This window comes from Bufo bufo, chromosome 5 (assembly GCF_905171765.1).
Source record: "Bufo bufo chromosome 5, aBufBuf1.1, whole genome shotgun sequence".
Lineage (NCBI taxonomy): Eukaryota > Metazoa > Chordata > Amphibia > Anura > Bufonidae > Bufo > Bufo bufo.
In genome coordinates this window covers 123,712,581-123,729,030 of record NC_053393.1, presented here as the reverse complement: position 1 = coordinate 123,729,030, position 16,450 = coordinate 123,712,581, and the positions used below count along the sequence as shown (strand labels likewise).

The window sequence follows — 16,450 nt, the reverse complement described above, 5'->3', positions numbered from 1 at the left end:
GGAGTGTACCATGGAGGACTTACTGTCCTACAGTGTCGCATCATTCAGGTAAGTGTTCTGTTCCTCACTAGGGACAAGCAGATGGCAGGTGGCAGCATTTTCGGCCAGCACCCTTTGGCAGCAGGCTGTGAAAGTGCTGCATCTGTCTGTCAATAGTGAGGAAGAGAAACACTTAGCTGAATGATGGGAGTCCTGCTTGGTCGGCTCCTGCTTCAGGACCTGCTGCTCCCCCTGTGATGCCGCATCACAGAGAAACTGGGTTTTCTGATTTCAGCTTTTACTTTACTAGAAAAATGACCATACTCTACCCTGGCAGTGTAAGGCCTCTTGCACACAGTTCTCCCCCCCCCCCCCCCCCCCCCCATTTACGCTGTTTTTTTTGTGTTCAATATACGGAACCATTCATTTCAATGGATCCGCAAAAAAAAAACAGAAGGTACTCCGTATGCTTTCCGTTCCGTTCAAACATAGAACATGTCCTATTATTGTCCGCATAACGGACAAGCATAGTACTGTTCTATTAGGAGCTGGCTGTTCCGTTCCGCAAAAAACGGAATGCACACGGACTTTACCCCTATTTTTTGTGGATCCGTTTTTTTGCGGACCGCAAAATACTGAAAAAGCCGTACGGTTGTGTGCAAGAGGCCTAAGGGTAACTGTGGATAACAATTTGATTTACATGCAGATAGTCATGTGGCAAAACCACCATGTAATACAGACCCAGCACTTAGCTTTTTTTCTTCCTTGCAGATATTGCCGCGCCACGTGGATTTTATAATCTGCAGCATGTGGGTTGTTTGTGACTCCACACCTGTAGACTGGTTATCCCCATAGACTTCAACGCAGTTGCCAAAATAAACAGAAAATCCACAATAAAAACAGCACAAAACTTTCATCATTTCTTGCATATAAACCTGCACTGTGTAGTACATGGAGTTCACACTGAGATACTGAAGATATTAGGTACACAAAAAAATCAGTATATGGGAAGTATAGATTATTATTTTTTTATGAAGGTTGGTCAGATGTTTTTTTGTCATACTTTCTCCATTTACATAGGACATGACTTTCTTTCGTTGATCACTAGCTGTAAATGCCTTAGGCCTTTCTTCTGTTTGGAGCGTATTGATACTGTGCACATCAGATGGGTCCAGTAAATGCTTTTTGTAGCAACTGGTGATGTCAGCTGGTCCTTACTAGTGGACTGGACGTACCGGTCAGCAGTCCTTGGGGACGGGGCTCTGAATTTTCTTCTCCTTCATGGAGTGTGGTACTGTACATTAGTCTTTAATTGGGCTAATCTGTGTCTTTGGATTTTGGTGTCTCGAGGTTACTGCTGAGCCATATGGGTCTAACTGGCCTCTTCAGTCTCCACTAATTTGGCTATCCCTTCAAACAGTCATCTTTCCAACAGTGATCTCCCCTGAGGGGTTTCGCCAACCTTTATCTGTTGGCCAGTGTCCACCCCCCCTGTCATAGGAGTGTCCAAGAAGCAAAGCTAAAGAGTCATTTGGTGAGGTCCCTTTGGCTTCCTTACTACTTGGGAACAGCTGATTGGCTACCGAAAAGCTCCGCAAATTATCCCTGTGCTATAACTTCACTGTGTCGCCATCTCTGTACCTCTGTGACATCACTCTACTTATTATTGTGACACCACAGTGTGCTTTATCCTGGCGCCGTGAGCTCGCCGCGGAGGCTGCCCCTGCGCTCGCCGCGGAGGCTGCCCCTGCGCCGTGCCCCAGCCCCTGGCTGACAGTGACATATATATATTTTCACATGACAAATGGCTGAAGAAATACAAACTGACTTTCAGCAAAAACTGTTCACTCTTATTAATCTATTGTTTACTTAAAGGGCTTTTCCATGTCTTCTATATTGATGATTTTATTCTCAGGGTAGGTCATCAGTATCAGATTACCAGAGGTCTGACGCCCTGCATCCCTTCCGACCATTGTATAGCGGCTGTGCTTGGTCATCAGTATCTGATCGCTGGGGGTCTGACACCCAGGACTCCCTGCCAGGCAGCTGTTTGAGAAGGCACATCGCAGTAGCGCCACAGCCTTCTAGTTGCTTGGCCTAGGCCATGTGACGTCACGCTCATTGGTCAAATGGCCTAGGCGCAGCTAAGCCCCATAGAAGTGAATGGGGCTGAGCGCGATACCAAGCACAGCCGCTATGCGGTGTACAGTGCTGTGCTTGGTGAGAGAAGACTGTGGCACTACTGTAAGTTCCTGTACCTTCTCAAACAGCTGATCGTCGGGGGTGCCGATCAGATTCTGATGACCTCTCCAGAGGATAGATCAACAGTAATAAAAAAAAATAAAACAAAAAAAATCTGAAAACTCCATTAAAAGGATCTTCTGGGCCCCTGATATTAGTAATTAACCTCAGGAGCCCAGGAAACTCCTTGAAATGGGTTATCCTTGTATGAGAAGAGCTGCCCAAGAATAGCCGCTATGAGAAGTACCATGTGTGGACTGGGTTGTACACGGGCTCGTACTGCTAACGCTGTAGGGGCTACAGCGCCTGCCCAAATACCGTGACCCCCTTCAAACAGCTGTTTGGCAGGGTGCTGGGAGTCGAACACCAAGTGATCTAATGGTGATGGGCTACGGATAGGCCATTGATTTTTAAATAACCTTGATAAGCCCATTTGCGATTTTGGGTCCTCCCTGGATTCTTCTCCCCTTCTCTGGTTGTGAACAGGTTAGGTCGGGTGTTTCCAGACGGGCGGCGTGTAAGCCTCTGATGTGGACTGATGCGCCTGTTTACATAAAAACCTGTATTTCCACCGTATCCTACCACGTGTAAGACTCCCACTCCATGTGTCAGGACTGATTCTTAGTCCATATGTTCACTCTGCACATAATACACGGTCCATGTACTGAGGTGCAAAATAAGAAAAAAAGACAGCTCCGAATCCAGTGGTGGCGAACCGTTCAGAGCCCGAGTGCCCAAACTGTAACCCAAAACCCACTTATATATCGCAAAGTGCCAACACGGCAACTTATCCTGAACACTACAGTCCAATAAGTATATCTTCCATGTACTTCCAGGGTGCGAGTGCCCACAGAGAGGCATATCGCCATGATGGAGATGGACCAGGCAGTCCTTGTAAGAAAGGGGCTACAATGCTGGTACAGCATGGCAGCACGTTCTCGGATTGTCCCTATAGTGCCCTCCTCGCCTGGTGCCGTACTACAGTTAGGGGCGTTCGCGGTATTTTGTCTGGGAAGGCCGAGGTTGAGCCTCCTCTTTTTGCTATGGGTCTGCACGCCGATTACTCCGCTTCAGTATATGGCCACCGGCCACGGTCTTGGCGCTGGTTCTGTAAGACAAAACATGCAATGCAACAGCTCTCTGCAAACCAAATAAAGTACAAAATTGCATAATAATTGCAAGTGCTATACTTATAAGTCAGAGATGCTTGGCAAATGATTTTGTACTCTATTTGGTTTGCAGAGAGCTATTGCATGTTTTGTCTTAGTGTTGTTCTCAGCCATAGCAACGTGCCCCTGCGCTTTGGGATGTGTTGACTGACCCCCTTTTTCTTTGGCGCTGGTTCTGGTACGGAAGTTGCAGTAGGATAGGACAGGACGCTTCTTTTTTAGTGTGCTGAAACAAAGAAGCGCCAGTCACTTCCTCCTACTCAAAAGAATGGGAGGCAGCTATGAGGCTTTTTTTTCGTGTTAATGCCTCATGCACACAAACCTTTTTGTGTTCCGTATACGGAACCATTCATTTCAATGGGTCCGCCAAAAAAAACGGAACATGCATTCCATTTCCGTTTTTCCGTTCGGTTCAGAGATAGAACATGTCCTATTATTGTCCGCGTAACAGACAAGGATAGTACTGTTCTATCAGGGGCCAGCTGTTCCGTTCCGCAAAAAATGGAATGCACACGGACGTCTTCCATTTTTTTTTGCGGATCCGTTTTTTGCGGACCGCAAAATACTGAAAAAGCCATACAGTCGTGTGCAATAGGCCTAATTCTGAGTTGGGGTTGGCATAAGAAACTCAGTGTGAACTGGCCTTTAGGTCACACCTGCTCGGCTGTTTTTAGAAGTCCCATTCTGGTGAACGGAGAGCGCACCTTGCATGCATAGCCACCTCTCCATTCACCTCTATGGGGCTGGTGTAAAATGGCCCATACCCCCTCTCTCCAGGGAGAACACCATGCATGTATGTATGTGGATAGCGGTCGTCTCTGGCCGGCTTTAGTGTACTGTGTAGTCGTAGGAGCAGATGCCTCTTGCTTCCTCCTCTCCTTGAATAGCTGATACTAATAGAAGACTGTATATGTTCTCAGGCTCGCTGGTTGCACAACCGCCTTTACTCCAGATGGGCTCATGTGACTTGTCACGCTGCCACCACAATCCCTGACTGAACACTGTCTGAAATAGAAAACATCTAGGCCTTCAGGCCATGGGCTAAACAACAAGATGTCTTCCGACTTCAGGGCATTGCCTACTGGTTCCGCTAATGTCACACTTGTGGCATTGTACTGGCTACTGGGTCACAAGCAGCTCCAAGCGGACATTTGTCATAACCCGGACCGTCTGATGCATTAGTAGTGATCTGCACATACGTAAAATACCTATGATCTTAGAAGGTGTCAGGGCGCTAAAAGAGGACTTCATTGACTCTCATAATATGCTAACGTTTCTGGACCTAATAATGTGTAAATATCCCCTTAAAGGGGTTCCATGAAGAAAATGAATCCCCTATCCACAGGTTAGAACATAAGTGCCTGATTGGTAGAGGTCCGATTGCTGGGGCCCCAGGAGCAGCGGTCATACATACACGCTGCCAGAGATGGCTAAGTGCTTGTACCCAGCTATCTACAGCCGCTCCATATGGTGGAATGGAGCGGCGGAAGTGCATGGTTGTCTGCTGCTCCATTCAAACAGGGCGCTCGGGCCCCCTGATCGGCGGGGGTCTCAGCAGTCGGACTTCCACCAATTAGAGACTCCCTATTCTGTGGATAGGGGATGAGTTGTTTTCATGGGACAACCCCTATAAAGTGCAAGAGTTATCAGAAAGTATTCTTATTCCAAAAATAAAGGGCGAGAATTATCCGCACACTGTCAGAATTTATTTGAATCAAGTTTTAGAAAAGACAAATACCGTGTTTTTCACCTTATAAGGCACATCTGCCCATAAGACGCACCTAGGTTTTAGAGGAGGAAAATATGGAAAAAATATATTTTTTTAATTAGCCCTCAGCTCAGAGCCCCAATTAGACCCCCCAATATTAATCAGACCCCCAGTCAGAAATTTCAACTCAGATCCCCAATGTTAATAAGACCCCATTCAGCTCAGCTCAGACCCCCAATTGGACCTCGGATCAATAAAACAGCTTGCCTCTCCTGTTCCGGACACCGCCGCTCCCGAGATCCAATGTTCCTCCTGCTGCGCATCCCCAGTCACTGCTGTGCAGGTTGTAGCCGTTCATTTGTGACTGCAGTGCGAGAAACAGTGGGGATCTGCATGAAAGAAGAGCAGCGTGCGAGATTAGTTTTATGTGGTCTCGGAGTGTGCCTGGTGCCGATATTTATCCAAGACTTTGTGCACGGTATGGAGAAAAGTGGTCATTTATATAACCCCTATATCTGGCGGGGAATCCACCAAAGTTATAAACAGGCGCAGGCCTCTACATAACTTCTGCGCATCCAGCACCAGTGTAAATGTAAGCCAGCTTCCGAGCGGTCTTACGTTTAGACAATTAAAACAGGCGTAGAAAATTTATTGCAAACCAAAACCCACTTATTTATTGTAAAGTGCCAACATGGCAGTTTAACCAGAACTGTACAGTCCAATATACACTGCTCAAAAAAATAAAGGGAACACTTAAACAACACAATGTAACTCCAAGTCAATCACACTTCTGTGAAATCAAACTGTCCACTTAGGAAGCAACACTGAGTGACAATCAATTTCACATGCTGTTGTGCAAATGGGATAGACAACAGGTGGAAATTATAGGCAATTAGCAAGACACCCCCAATAAAGGAGTGGTTCTGCAGGTGGTGACCACAGACCACTTCTCAGTTCCTATGCTTCCTGGCTGATGTTTTGGTCACTTTTGAATGCTGGCGGTGCTTTCACTCTAGTGGTAGCATGAGACGGAGTCTACAACCCACACAAGTGGCTCAGGTAGTGCAGCTTATCCAGGATGGCACATCAATGCGAGCTGTGGCAAGAAGGTTTGCTGTGTCTGTCAGCGTAGTGTCCAGAGCATGGAGGCGCTACCAGGAGACAGGCCAATACATCAGGAGATGTGGAGGAGGCCGTAGGAGGGCAACAACCCAGCAGCAGGACCGCTACCTCCGCCTTTGTGCAAGGAGGAACAGGAGGAGCACTGCCAGAGCCCTGCAAAATGACCTCCAGCAGGCCACAAATGTGCATGTGTCTGCTCAAACGGTCAGAAACAGACTCCATTAGGGTGATATGAGGGCCCGACGTCCACAGGTGGGGGTTGTGCTTACAGCCCAACACCGTGCAGGACGTTTGGCATTTGCCAGAGAACACCAAGATTAGCAAATTCGCCACTGGCGCCCTGTGCTCTTCACAGATGAAAGCAGGTTCACACTGAGCACATGTGACAGACGTGACAGAGTCTGGAGACGCCGTGGAGAACGTTCTGCCTGCAACATCCTCCAGCATGACCGGTTTGGCATTGGGTCAGTAATGGTGTGGGGTTGGCATTTCTTTGGAGGGCCGCACAGCCCTCCATGTGCTCACCAGAGGTAGCCTGACTGCCATTAGGTACCGAGATGAGATCCTCAGACCCCTTGTGAGACCATATGCTGGTGCGGTTGGCCCTGGGTTCCTCCTAATGCAAGACAATGCTAGACCTCATGTGGAGTGTGTCAACAGTTCCTGCAAGACGAAGGCATTGATGCTATGGACTGGCCCGCCCGTTCCCCAGACCTGAATCCAATTGAGCACATCTGGGACATCACGTCTCGCTCTATCCACCAACTGTCCAGGAGTTGGCAGATGCTTTAGTCCAGGTCTGGGAGGAGATCCCTCAGGAGACCGTCCGCCACCTCATCAGGAGCATGCACAGGCGTTGTAGGGAGGTCATATAGGCACGTGGAGGCCACACACACTACTGAGCCTTATTTTGACTTGTTTTAAGGACATTACATCAAAGTTGGATCAGCCTGTAGTGTGTTTTTCCACTTTAATTTTGAGTGTGACTCCAAATCCAGACCTCCATGGGTTAAAAAAAATTTGATTTCCATTTTTTTATTTTTGTGTGATTTTGTTGCCAGCACATTCAACTATGTAAAGAACAAAGTATTTCAGAAGAATATTTAATTCAGATCTAGGATGTTATTTTTGTGTTCCCTTTCCCCTTCCACAGCGGCGTCCCGGATTTGCTCCGGGTGCACCACGTGTGTATTGCGGGAAACCCGCGAGTGCGCACGCAATTTGTCCGTTTTGACTGCAATTGCATTCCGTTTTTATCGCGCGGGTGCCATGCGTTTTTCACGCGCGTGATAAAAAACTGAATGTGGTACCCAGTCCCGAACCTGGACTTCTTCACTGAAGTTCGAGTTTGGGTTAGGTGTTCTGTAGATTTTATTATTTTGCCTTTTATAATATGGCATCTTAATACAGAATGCTTACTAAAATGTCGATTGAGGGGTTAAAAAAATAAAAATAAAAAACTCACCTTATCCACTTGATCGCGCAGCCAGCATGTCTTCTTTCTTTTTTCCGGACCTGCAAAAGAAACTTTGACGTAATCGCGCTCACCACGTGGTGAGTGTGGTGACGTCAGCGCAGATACTGCTGAATGAAGATAGAAGATCCTTCTATCTTCATTCAGCAGGACCTGCGCTGACTTCACCACGTGGTGAGCACGATTACGTCATTAAAGTTCCTTTTGCAGTTCCTGAAAGAAGACTGTGCCGGCTGCGGGATCAAGTGGATGAGCTGAGTTAGGGCTCATTCAGACGTCCGTATGCTATCCGCAAAAATGCGGATCTGTTTTTTTGCGGATTAGATGCTGGCCCATTCACTTCGATGGGGCCCTTTTCTATTCCACGGTTCCGCAAAACAAATGAAACATGTCCTATACTTGTCCGTGAAAATCAGGACATGGCCCCATTGAAGTCTATGGGTCCGCAATAATACTGAATGCTATCCGTTTTTTTTCGGATCCGCAAAAAAAAGATAGCATTCAGTATTTTTGCGGACAGCATACGGCCGTCTGAATAAGCCCTTGATCTTATATTTTTTTTTTTAACCCCTCAAGCCACATTTTACTATGCATTCTGTATTAAGAATGCTATTATTTTCCCCTTATAAGTTATAAGGGAAAATGATACAGTGAATTTACTTTAATGGGGTCCGGGGTCGCTCATCCCTATCATCTCCTAGCAGCCATGCGTGAAAATCGCACCGCATCCGCACTTGCTTGCGGATGCTTGCGATTTTCATGCAGCCCCATTCTATTCTATTGGGCGTGCGTTGCGTGAAAAACGCAGAATATAGAACATGCTGCGATTTTCATGCAACGCACAAGTGATGCGTGAAAATCACCGCTCATGGGTCCGGATTCAGTGCGGGTGCAATGCGTTCACCTTACGCATTGCACCCGCGCGGAAAACTCTCTCGTTTGAAAGGGCCCTTAGGCCCCTTGCAGACAAGCGTCTGTCACACTGCGAGTCCGCAGCGCAGCTCCCAGCCTCACCTCCCAGCACTGACAGGGTTACATAGCATTATATAAATTTATGATGCTATGTAACCCTTACAGTTCTGGAATGTATTGGATAACACTGGCAGCATTATGTCAGTGTCATCTAATATATTCCAGAACTGTAAGGCCCCTTTCACACGAGCGAGTATTCCGCGCGGATGCGATGCGGGAGGTGAACGCATTGCACCCGCACTGAATACTGACCCATTCATTTCTATGGGGCTGTGCACACGAGCGGTGATTTTCACGCATCACTTTTGCGTTGCGTGAAAATCGCAGCATGCTCCTCTTTGTGCGTTTTTCACGTAACGCAGGCCCCATAGAAATGAATGGGGTTGCGTGAAAATCGCAAGCATCCGCAAGCAAGTGCGGATGCGGTGCGATTTTCACGCACGGTTGCTAGGAGACGATCGGGATGGAGACCCGAACCTTATTATTTTCCCTTATAACATGGTTATAAGGGAAAATAATAGCATTCTGAATACAGAATGCTAAGTAAAACAGGGCTGGAGGGGGTTAAAAAAAATAAAAAATCATTTAACTCACCTTAATCCACTTGCTCGCGATGCGGGCATCTCCGTCTGACTCTTTTACTGTATAGGACCTGTGGAGAGCATTAACTATAGTTTAAGGACCTGGGATGACGTCACTCCGGTCATCACATGGTACGTCAATTGATCTTTTACCATGGTGATTCACCATGGTAAAAGATCATGTGACGTACCATGTGATGACCAGAGTGACGTCATCCCAGGTCCTTAAACTATAGTTAATGCTCTCCACAGGTCCTATACAGTAAAAGAGTCAGACGGAGATGCCCGGCATTGCGAGCAAGTGGATTAAGGTGAGTTAAATGATTTTTTATTTTTTTTTAACCCCCTCCAGCCCTGTTTTACTTAGCATTCTGTATTCAGAATGCTATTATTTTTCCCTTATAACTATGTTATAAGGGAAAATAATACTATTTACAGAACACCGATCCCAAGCCCGAACTTCTGTGAAGAAGTTCGGGTTTGGGTACCAAACATCCGCGATTTTTCTCACGCGAGTGCAAAACGCATTACAATGTTTTGCACTCGCGCGGAAAAATCGCGGGTGTTCCCGCAACGCACCTGCACATTTTTCCGCAACGCCCGTGTGAAAGAGGCCTAAGGCTGGGTTCACACATGCGTTGCGGGAACACCCGCGATTTTTCTGCGCGAGTGCAAAACATTGTAATGCGTTTTGCACTCGCGTGAGAAAAATTACGCATGTTTGGTACCCAAACCCGAACTTCTTCACAGAAGTTCGGGCTTGGGATCGGTGTTCTGTAGATTGTATTATTTCCCCTTATAACATGGTTATAAGGGAAAATAATAGCATTCTGAATACAGAATGCATAGTAAAATAGCGCTGGAGGGGTTAAAAAAAAAAAAATTATAATAATTTAACTCGCCTTAATCCACTTGATCGCGGCCCGGCATCTCCTTCTGTCTCCTTTCTTCAGGACCTGGGTAAAGGACCTGTGGTGACATCACTCCGGTCATCACATGATTCATCACCATGGTAAAAGATCATGTGACATACCATGTGATGACCGGAGTGACGTCATCAAAGGTCCTGTAACTGTAATTAATGCTCACCACAGGTCCTATTCAACAAAGGAGGCAGAAGGAGAAGCCGGGCTGCGCGATCAAGTGGACTAAGGTGAGTTAAATTATTATTAATTTTTTTTAACCCCTCCAGCGCTGTTTTACTATGCATTCTGTATTCAGAATGCTTCTATTTTCCCTTATAACCATATTATAAGGGAAAATAATAATGATCGGGTCCCCATCCCGATCGTCTCCTAGCAACCATGCGTGCAAATCGCACCGCATCCGCACTTGCTTGCGGATGCTTGCGATTTTCACGCAACCCCATTCACTTCTATGGGGCCTGCGTTGCGTGAAAAACGCAGAATATAGAGCATGCTGCGATTTTCACGCAACGCATAAGTGATGCGTGAAAAATCACCGCTCATGTGAACAACCCCATAGAAATGAATGGGTCGTATTCAGTGCGGGTGCAATGCGTTTACCTCACGCATCGCATCCGCGCGGAATACTTGCCCGTGTGAAAGGGGCCTAAGGGTTACATAGCATCTAAAATCAATATAATGCTATGTGACCCCGTCAGTGCTGGGAGGTTAGGCCGGGAGCTGCGCTGACAGATGCTCGTCTGCAAGGGGCTTTACTGTTTCTCCTTGGAGTCCTGACATGAGTTCACGTCACAGTTCTGCTGATCCTGCCAAAAATAACTGATCTCCGACAGGAGTGACACAAACTGATCATAACTGCTGCTCAAAATAAAGAATCCGTTTTTTTTTTGGCTCTTCTGACGTATGAGGAGAATGGACAGCTAAATGGTGATGGAACTCTGCTTTTTAGAGCGCTTTCACACGTGATAAAAAAAAATCTCCACTGAAATCCGTATGTGTATTTTTAGTTTTTGGTTGATTTTTGGTGCTGATTTTGGTTTCCTGTTGAAACCTGTGGAGAACATGGGCTTCTCAAAATCCGCAGCAGATTCTTATTTTCTGCAGTGGAAAACGGATTCGCCGATTGAAACTCCATAGAAATATATGGGGAACGATTTTCAGATGTGGCGGCAGAAATCAACTGGCAGCCTCTGTCAGGAGAGCAATTTTTTAAACACTTTGAACACTGTCAGTTCGCACAACTTTTTTGGTGCGTTTCTGCCTTAAAATCAGCTCAAAACAGCCTCCCATTCATTTCAGTGGGAAGCAGCACGTCCTATCCTGGGGCAGAATCAGCGCTGATTTTTTTTTAATATATATTTTTTTCCCATTCCAATTAATGTGAAGCAGGAAAAAAACGCACCGTTTGGGATGCACACATATGTGCGATTGTTCACACGTAAACGTGTAAAAATCTGCTTGGATTCAGTGCTGATTTTTTTACATGTATATTTTGAAAATCAGGCGTGTGAATGGACGAATGGACCCTTTAGGGCACATTTATTAACCCCCCCCCCCCTTTTTTTTTATTTTAGACCTGTTGGTATGTGGCGTAAACAGGGAAAAGTCGCGATTTTGTCGCAAAATGCCTTGCAACAAAATATTCGACTGACATACACCCCATAAATGTATATATCAGTACATAAATGGGCCCCTTAGTAACTTTAGGCTGGGGCTACATGGGGTTCTTGGCCACAACCAAGGATCGCTGTGTAGCAGTGCAGCCACAGAAGTGAATGTGGAAAAAAATTTACTTGAAACCGAACTCTGCTTCGGTTCCGAGGTACTAGACGGATCTCGGTACGGTATTGGGGCTCGTTCACACGAACGTGTGCTGCCGTTGCCATATTGCGGACAGCATTTGTGGATCCGCAATACGCGGGCACCGTTCCGTGACCATTCCGCATCACGGATGCGGACCCATTCACTTCAATGGGTCCGCAAATCCGGAGACACGGAACAGAACACTACGGAGCGCTTTCTTGGGTTCAGTTCCGTGCTTCCGCACCACAAAAAGATCTTGCTCTATCTTTTTGCGGAACGGGAGGATCACGTACCAATTTAAGTGAATGGGTCTACGATCCCCATGCGCCTGGCCCACGGACGGTGCCCGTGCATTGCGGACCGCAATTTGCGGTCCACAGCACGGGCTTCACACATGTGAACGAGCCCTTATTCTGAAGTTTTGAACGAAGCGACTTCGGATAAAGCATTCGATGCTTGCTTTGCTCAGCACTAGTTGTCAGGGCAGCCTGGGGCATTGTGAAGGCTAACGGGCCTGTTATTTTAATCTTCCTGTTAGGCCCCTTTCACACGTGCAAGTTTTCCGTGCGATGCGTGAAGTGAACGCATAGCACCCGCATTGGATCCTGATCTATTCATTTCAATGGGTCTGTGTACATGCATTTTTCACGCATCAGTTCTGCGTTTCGTGGAAAACGCAGCATGTTCTATATTCTGCGTTTTTCACGCAGCCCTGGCCCCATAGAAGTGAATGGGGCTTCAGTTAAACGCATTGCATCCGGAAGCAAGTGCGCATGCGATGCGTTTTTCACTGATAGTTGCTAGGAGATGTTGTTTGTAAACCTTCAGTTTTTTTTATCACGCGCGTGAAAAACGCATTGCACCCGCGCAAATCCGTCACACTCGTGTGAAAGAGCCCTCAAGCCCTGCCTATGTCAGAGCTTAATTGAAAGACATCACAAGCACCCACCTGAAAATGTGCGAGCTATTGAAATCTGAACGTATTTATCCTGCATGGGGAACGCTGGAATGGAGAAATAAAGATGCCCAAATTGCTGGTGTTATTTTGTCCCCTCATGTCCTCCCCAAAAAAATCAGTAGCTCACCCTTAAAAAAAACAAAAAAAAACCCTAAGGCCCCTTGCAGACGAACGTGTCCGGATGCGTCCCGGTGCATTGCGGCAAACCCGCGCGAGTAGGAACGCAATTGCAGTCAGTTTTGATTGCGATTGCGTTCCGATGTTCAGTTTTTATCGCGCGGGTGCAATGTGTTTTGCACGTGATAAAAAAACGACTGTGTTACCCAGACCCGAACTTCTTCACAGATGTGAAGTGTAGATTGTAGTATTTCCCCTTATAACATGGTTATAAGGGAAAATTAATAGCATTCTGAATACAGAATGCATAGTAAAATAGGGCTGGAGGGGTTAAAAAAATGTTTTTAACTCCCCTTAATCCACTTGTTTGTGCAGCCGGCATCTCTTCTGTCTTGATCTGTGAGCAATAGGACCTTTCATGACGTCACTACGTCCATCACAGGTCCTATTGCTCACAGATGAAGACAGAAGAGATGCCGGCTGCGCAAACAAGTGGATTAAGGTGAGTTACCTTTTTTTTTTTTTTTTTTTTTTTTTTTTTTTTTTTTTACCCCTCCAGCCCTATTGTACTATGCATTCTGTATTCAGAATGCTATTATTTTCCCTTATAACCATGTTATAAGGGGAAATAATAATGATCGGGTCCCCATCCCGATCGTCTCCTAGCAACCGTGCGTGAAAATCGCACCGCATCCGCACTTGCTTGCGGATGCTTGCGATTGTCACAGAACCCCATTCATTTCTATGGGGCCTGCATTACGTGAAAAACGCACAAAGAGAAGCATGCTGCGATTTTTACGCAACGCACAAGTGATGCGTGAAAATCACCGCTCATATACACAGCCCCATAGAAATGAATGGGTCCGGATTCAGTGCGGGTGCAATGCGTTCAACTCACGCATCGCATCCGCGCGGAATACTCGCCCGTGTGAAAGGGGCCTAACTCAGTTTTGTAGAAATGCACAAAGGCTATGGCGTCACAGAGTAAATTATCAGAATATGGTGACGCAAAGCACATTTTTTTTCACTTTTTAAAGATATTTTTAAAAGTAGTAAAGCATAATAAATGTCTACAAATTTGGTAATGCTGTAATCCTATGGACTTTAAAAGCGTTCTGCACGTTGTTTTAACTGATCTATCCCCTGGATAGATCATCAGCATCTGATCGGCGGGGATCTGACACCCGGGACCCCCGCCGATCAGCTGTTTGAGAAGGCAGCGGCACTCCAGCAGCGCCGCGGCCTTCTCACTGTTTATCGCCGGCCCAGTGATGTCACTACTAGTATCAACTAGCGTGGGCGGGGCTAAGCTCTGTTCACTTGAATGGAGCTTAGCCCCGCCCACGCTTGTTGATACTAGTCGTGACGTCACTGGGCCGGCGGTAAACAGTGAGAAGGCCGCGGCGCTGCTGGAGCGCCGCTGCCTTCTCAAACAGCTGATCGGCGGGGGTCCCGGGTGTCGGAACCCTGCCGATCAGATGCTGATCTATCCAGGGGATAGATCATCAGTTAAAACAAAGTGCAGAACCCCTTTAAGGGTACTTTGACACTAGCGTTATTCTTTTCCGGTATTGAGTTCCGTCCTAGGGGCTCAATACCGGAAAAGAACTGATCAGTTTTATCCTAATGCATTCTGAATGGAGAGAAGTCCGTTCAGGATGCATCAGGATGTCTCCAGTTTAGTCACTCTTACGGTATTTGACCGGAGAAAATACGGCAGCGTGCTGTGGTATTTTGTCCGTCCAAAATTCCGGAACGCCGGATCCTTCATTATTTTCCATTGAAATTCATTAATGCCGGATCCGGCACCAAGTGTTCCGGCAAAACGGATGCGGTGCAGACCTGCATGCGCAGACCTTTTAAAAATGCAAAAAAAAAAAAATACTGGATCCGGAACTGCCTGCCGGATCTTCACAACACAAGTGTGAAAGTAGCCTAAGAAGAAAGTAACACGTCAGGTGTTTGGCACAGTGAAAAGTGAAAGTAAAACGAAAAATAAGGCCTATTGCACACGACCGTATGGCTTTTTCAGTTTTTTTGCAGAACGGAACAGCTGGCGCCTGATAGAACAGTCCTATCTTTGTCCATAATGCGGACTATAATAGGACATGTTCTATCTTTGAACGGAAAAACGGAATGCATACGGAGTACATTCTGTTTTTTTGCGGACCCATTGAAATGAATGGTTCTGTAAACGGACCATATACTGAACGCAAAAAACGGAACTTAAACTGAAAAAAAAAACGTTCGTGTGCAAGAGGCCTAACAGTGGCAGAATATATATATTCTTTTTCAATTTTACCCAACAAATAATTTTTTCCCTTAGTTTCTAATGCCATATAGCAAATTAAATGGTGCCACTAAAAAGTATAAAGAAAAAAAGCTCTCATGGATTTTTAAAATGTGAAGAGGAAAAAAATGTAAAATGCCTGCAGCGCCAAGGGGTTAACGGCCTGAATTCTTTGAATAAAAATCCTTCTCCATAAGGCCACATTGACACATACATGGATTTTCACGGACCACGGTCCGTGAAAACCGTCCTGCTGAGTGCATGCGTCATTGGTTGCTATGACGCCGTGCACTCGTCAGGACGGATTTTCACGGACTGCGGTCCGTGAAAATCCACGTATGTGAATGCAGCCTAAAACAGGAGGTGTAATCAGACTATGATGGGATGCACTAAGACACTTCTGGTGGTGTCATTGTATATGATGTGCTGCATCTCAGTGTAATCTCAGTCTAATGAGCATTCAGTTATAACTGGTGCCAGGTATGGAAACCACTCGCATATACACCGTATCTGGCGCCAGCTATTGTGAATGCGTGTGTGGCCCCTAGACAGTCATAAGTCCTCTGATGACTCTGGGCAGCGGTCCTAGAGACAAAGCCTTGGTTCAGTGTGGCAGTATGACATCAGCACTGCCGTGAAGAGTGGGCACCATATACATAGGTTCGGATGCCGCTGATATCCGCTCCAGAGATGCCTGCGGGTTCTGTGGTGAATAAAATCCTTCCTTTTCTCTATTGCAGGTGTCGGTAAATCATGCCTACTACTGCAGTTCACAGACAAGAGGTTCCAGCCAGTTCACGACCTGACAATTGGTAAGTGCATAGCCCTATATTGGTGTTTGTCTTAGGGCTGTTTCACACGAGCGAGTCCATTGCGGGAATCGCGCTCTGTGTGTGAGTGTGATCCTCCGCTCTGGACTTGCAGGAGCGCACGGCATTATCATGATTTATAATGCTATGTGTCTGTGCTTGACCTAATTTCTACAGAATCATACTGACAGCTTTATGTCACTATGATTCTGTGGAAAAAAGGCCAGGCAGAGACACACATAGTATTATAAATCATGATAATGCCGTGCGCTCCTGCAAGTCCAGAGCGGAGGATCACACT

At 46.4% G+C, this 16,450-nt stretch overlaps 1 protein-coding gene across 1 annotated transcript in view; it reads left to right on the top strand.

The window, feature by feature from the left end:
- The window catches only part of RAB2A (RAB2A, member RAS oncogene family), a 100,142-nt gene that overhangs the window by 5,190 nt on the left and 78,502 nt on the right, over positions 1 to 16,450 (top strand). The window contains exon 2 of the mRNA XM_040433442.1: positions 16,081 to 16,152. Within this exon, the coding sequence (XP_040289376.1) occupies positions 16,081 to 16,152 (72 nt within the window). The remainder of the gene's footprint in view (positions 1 to 16,080; positions 16,153 to 16,450) is intronic.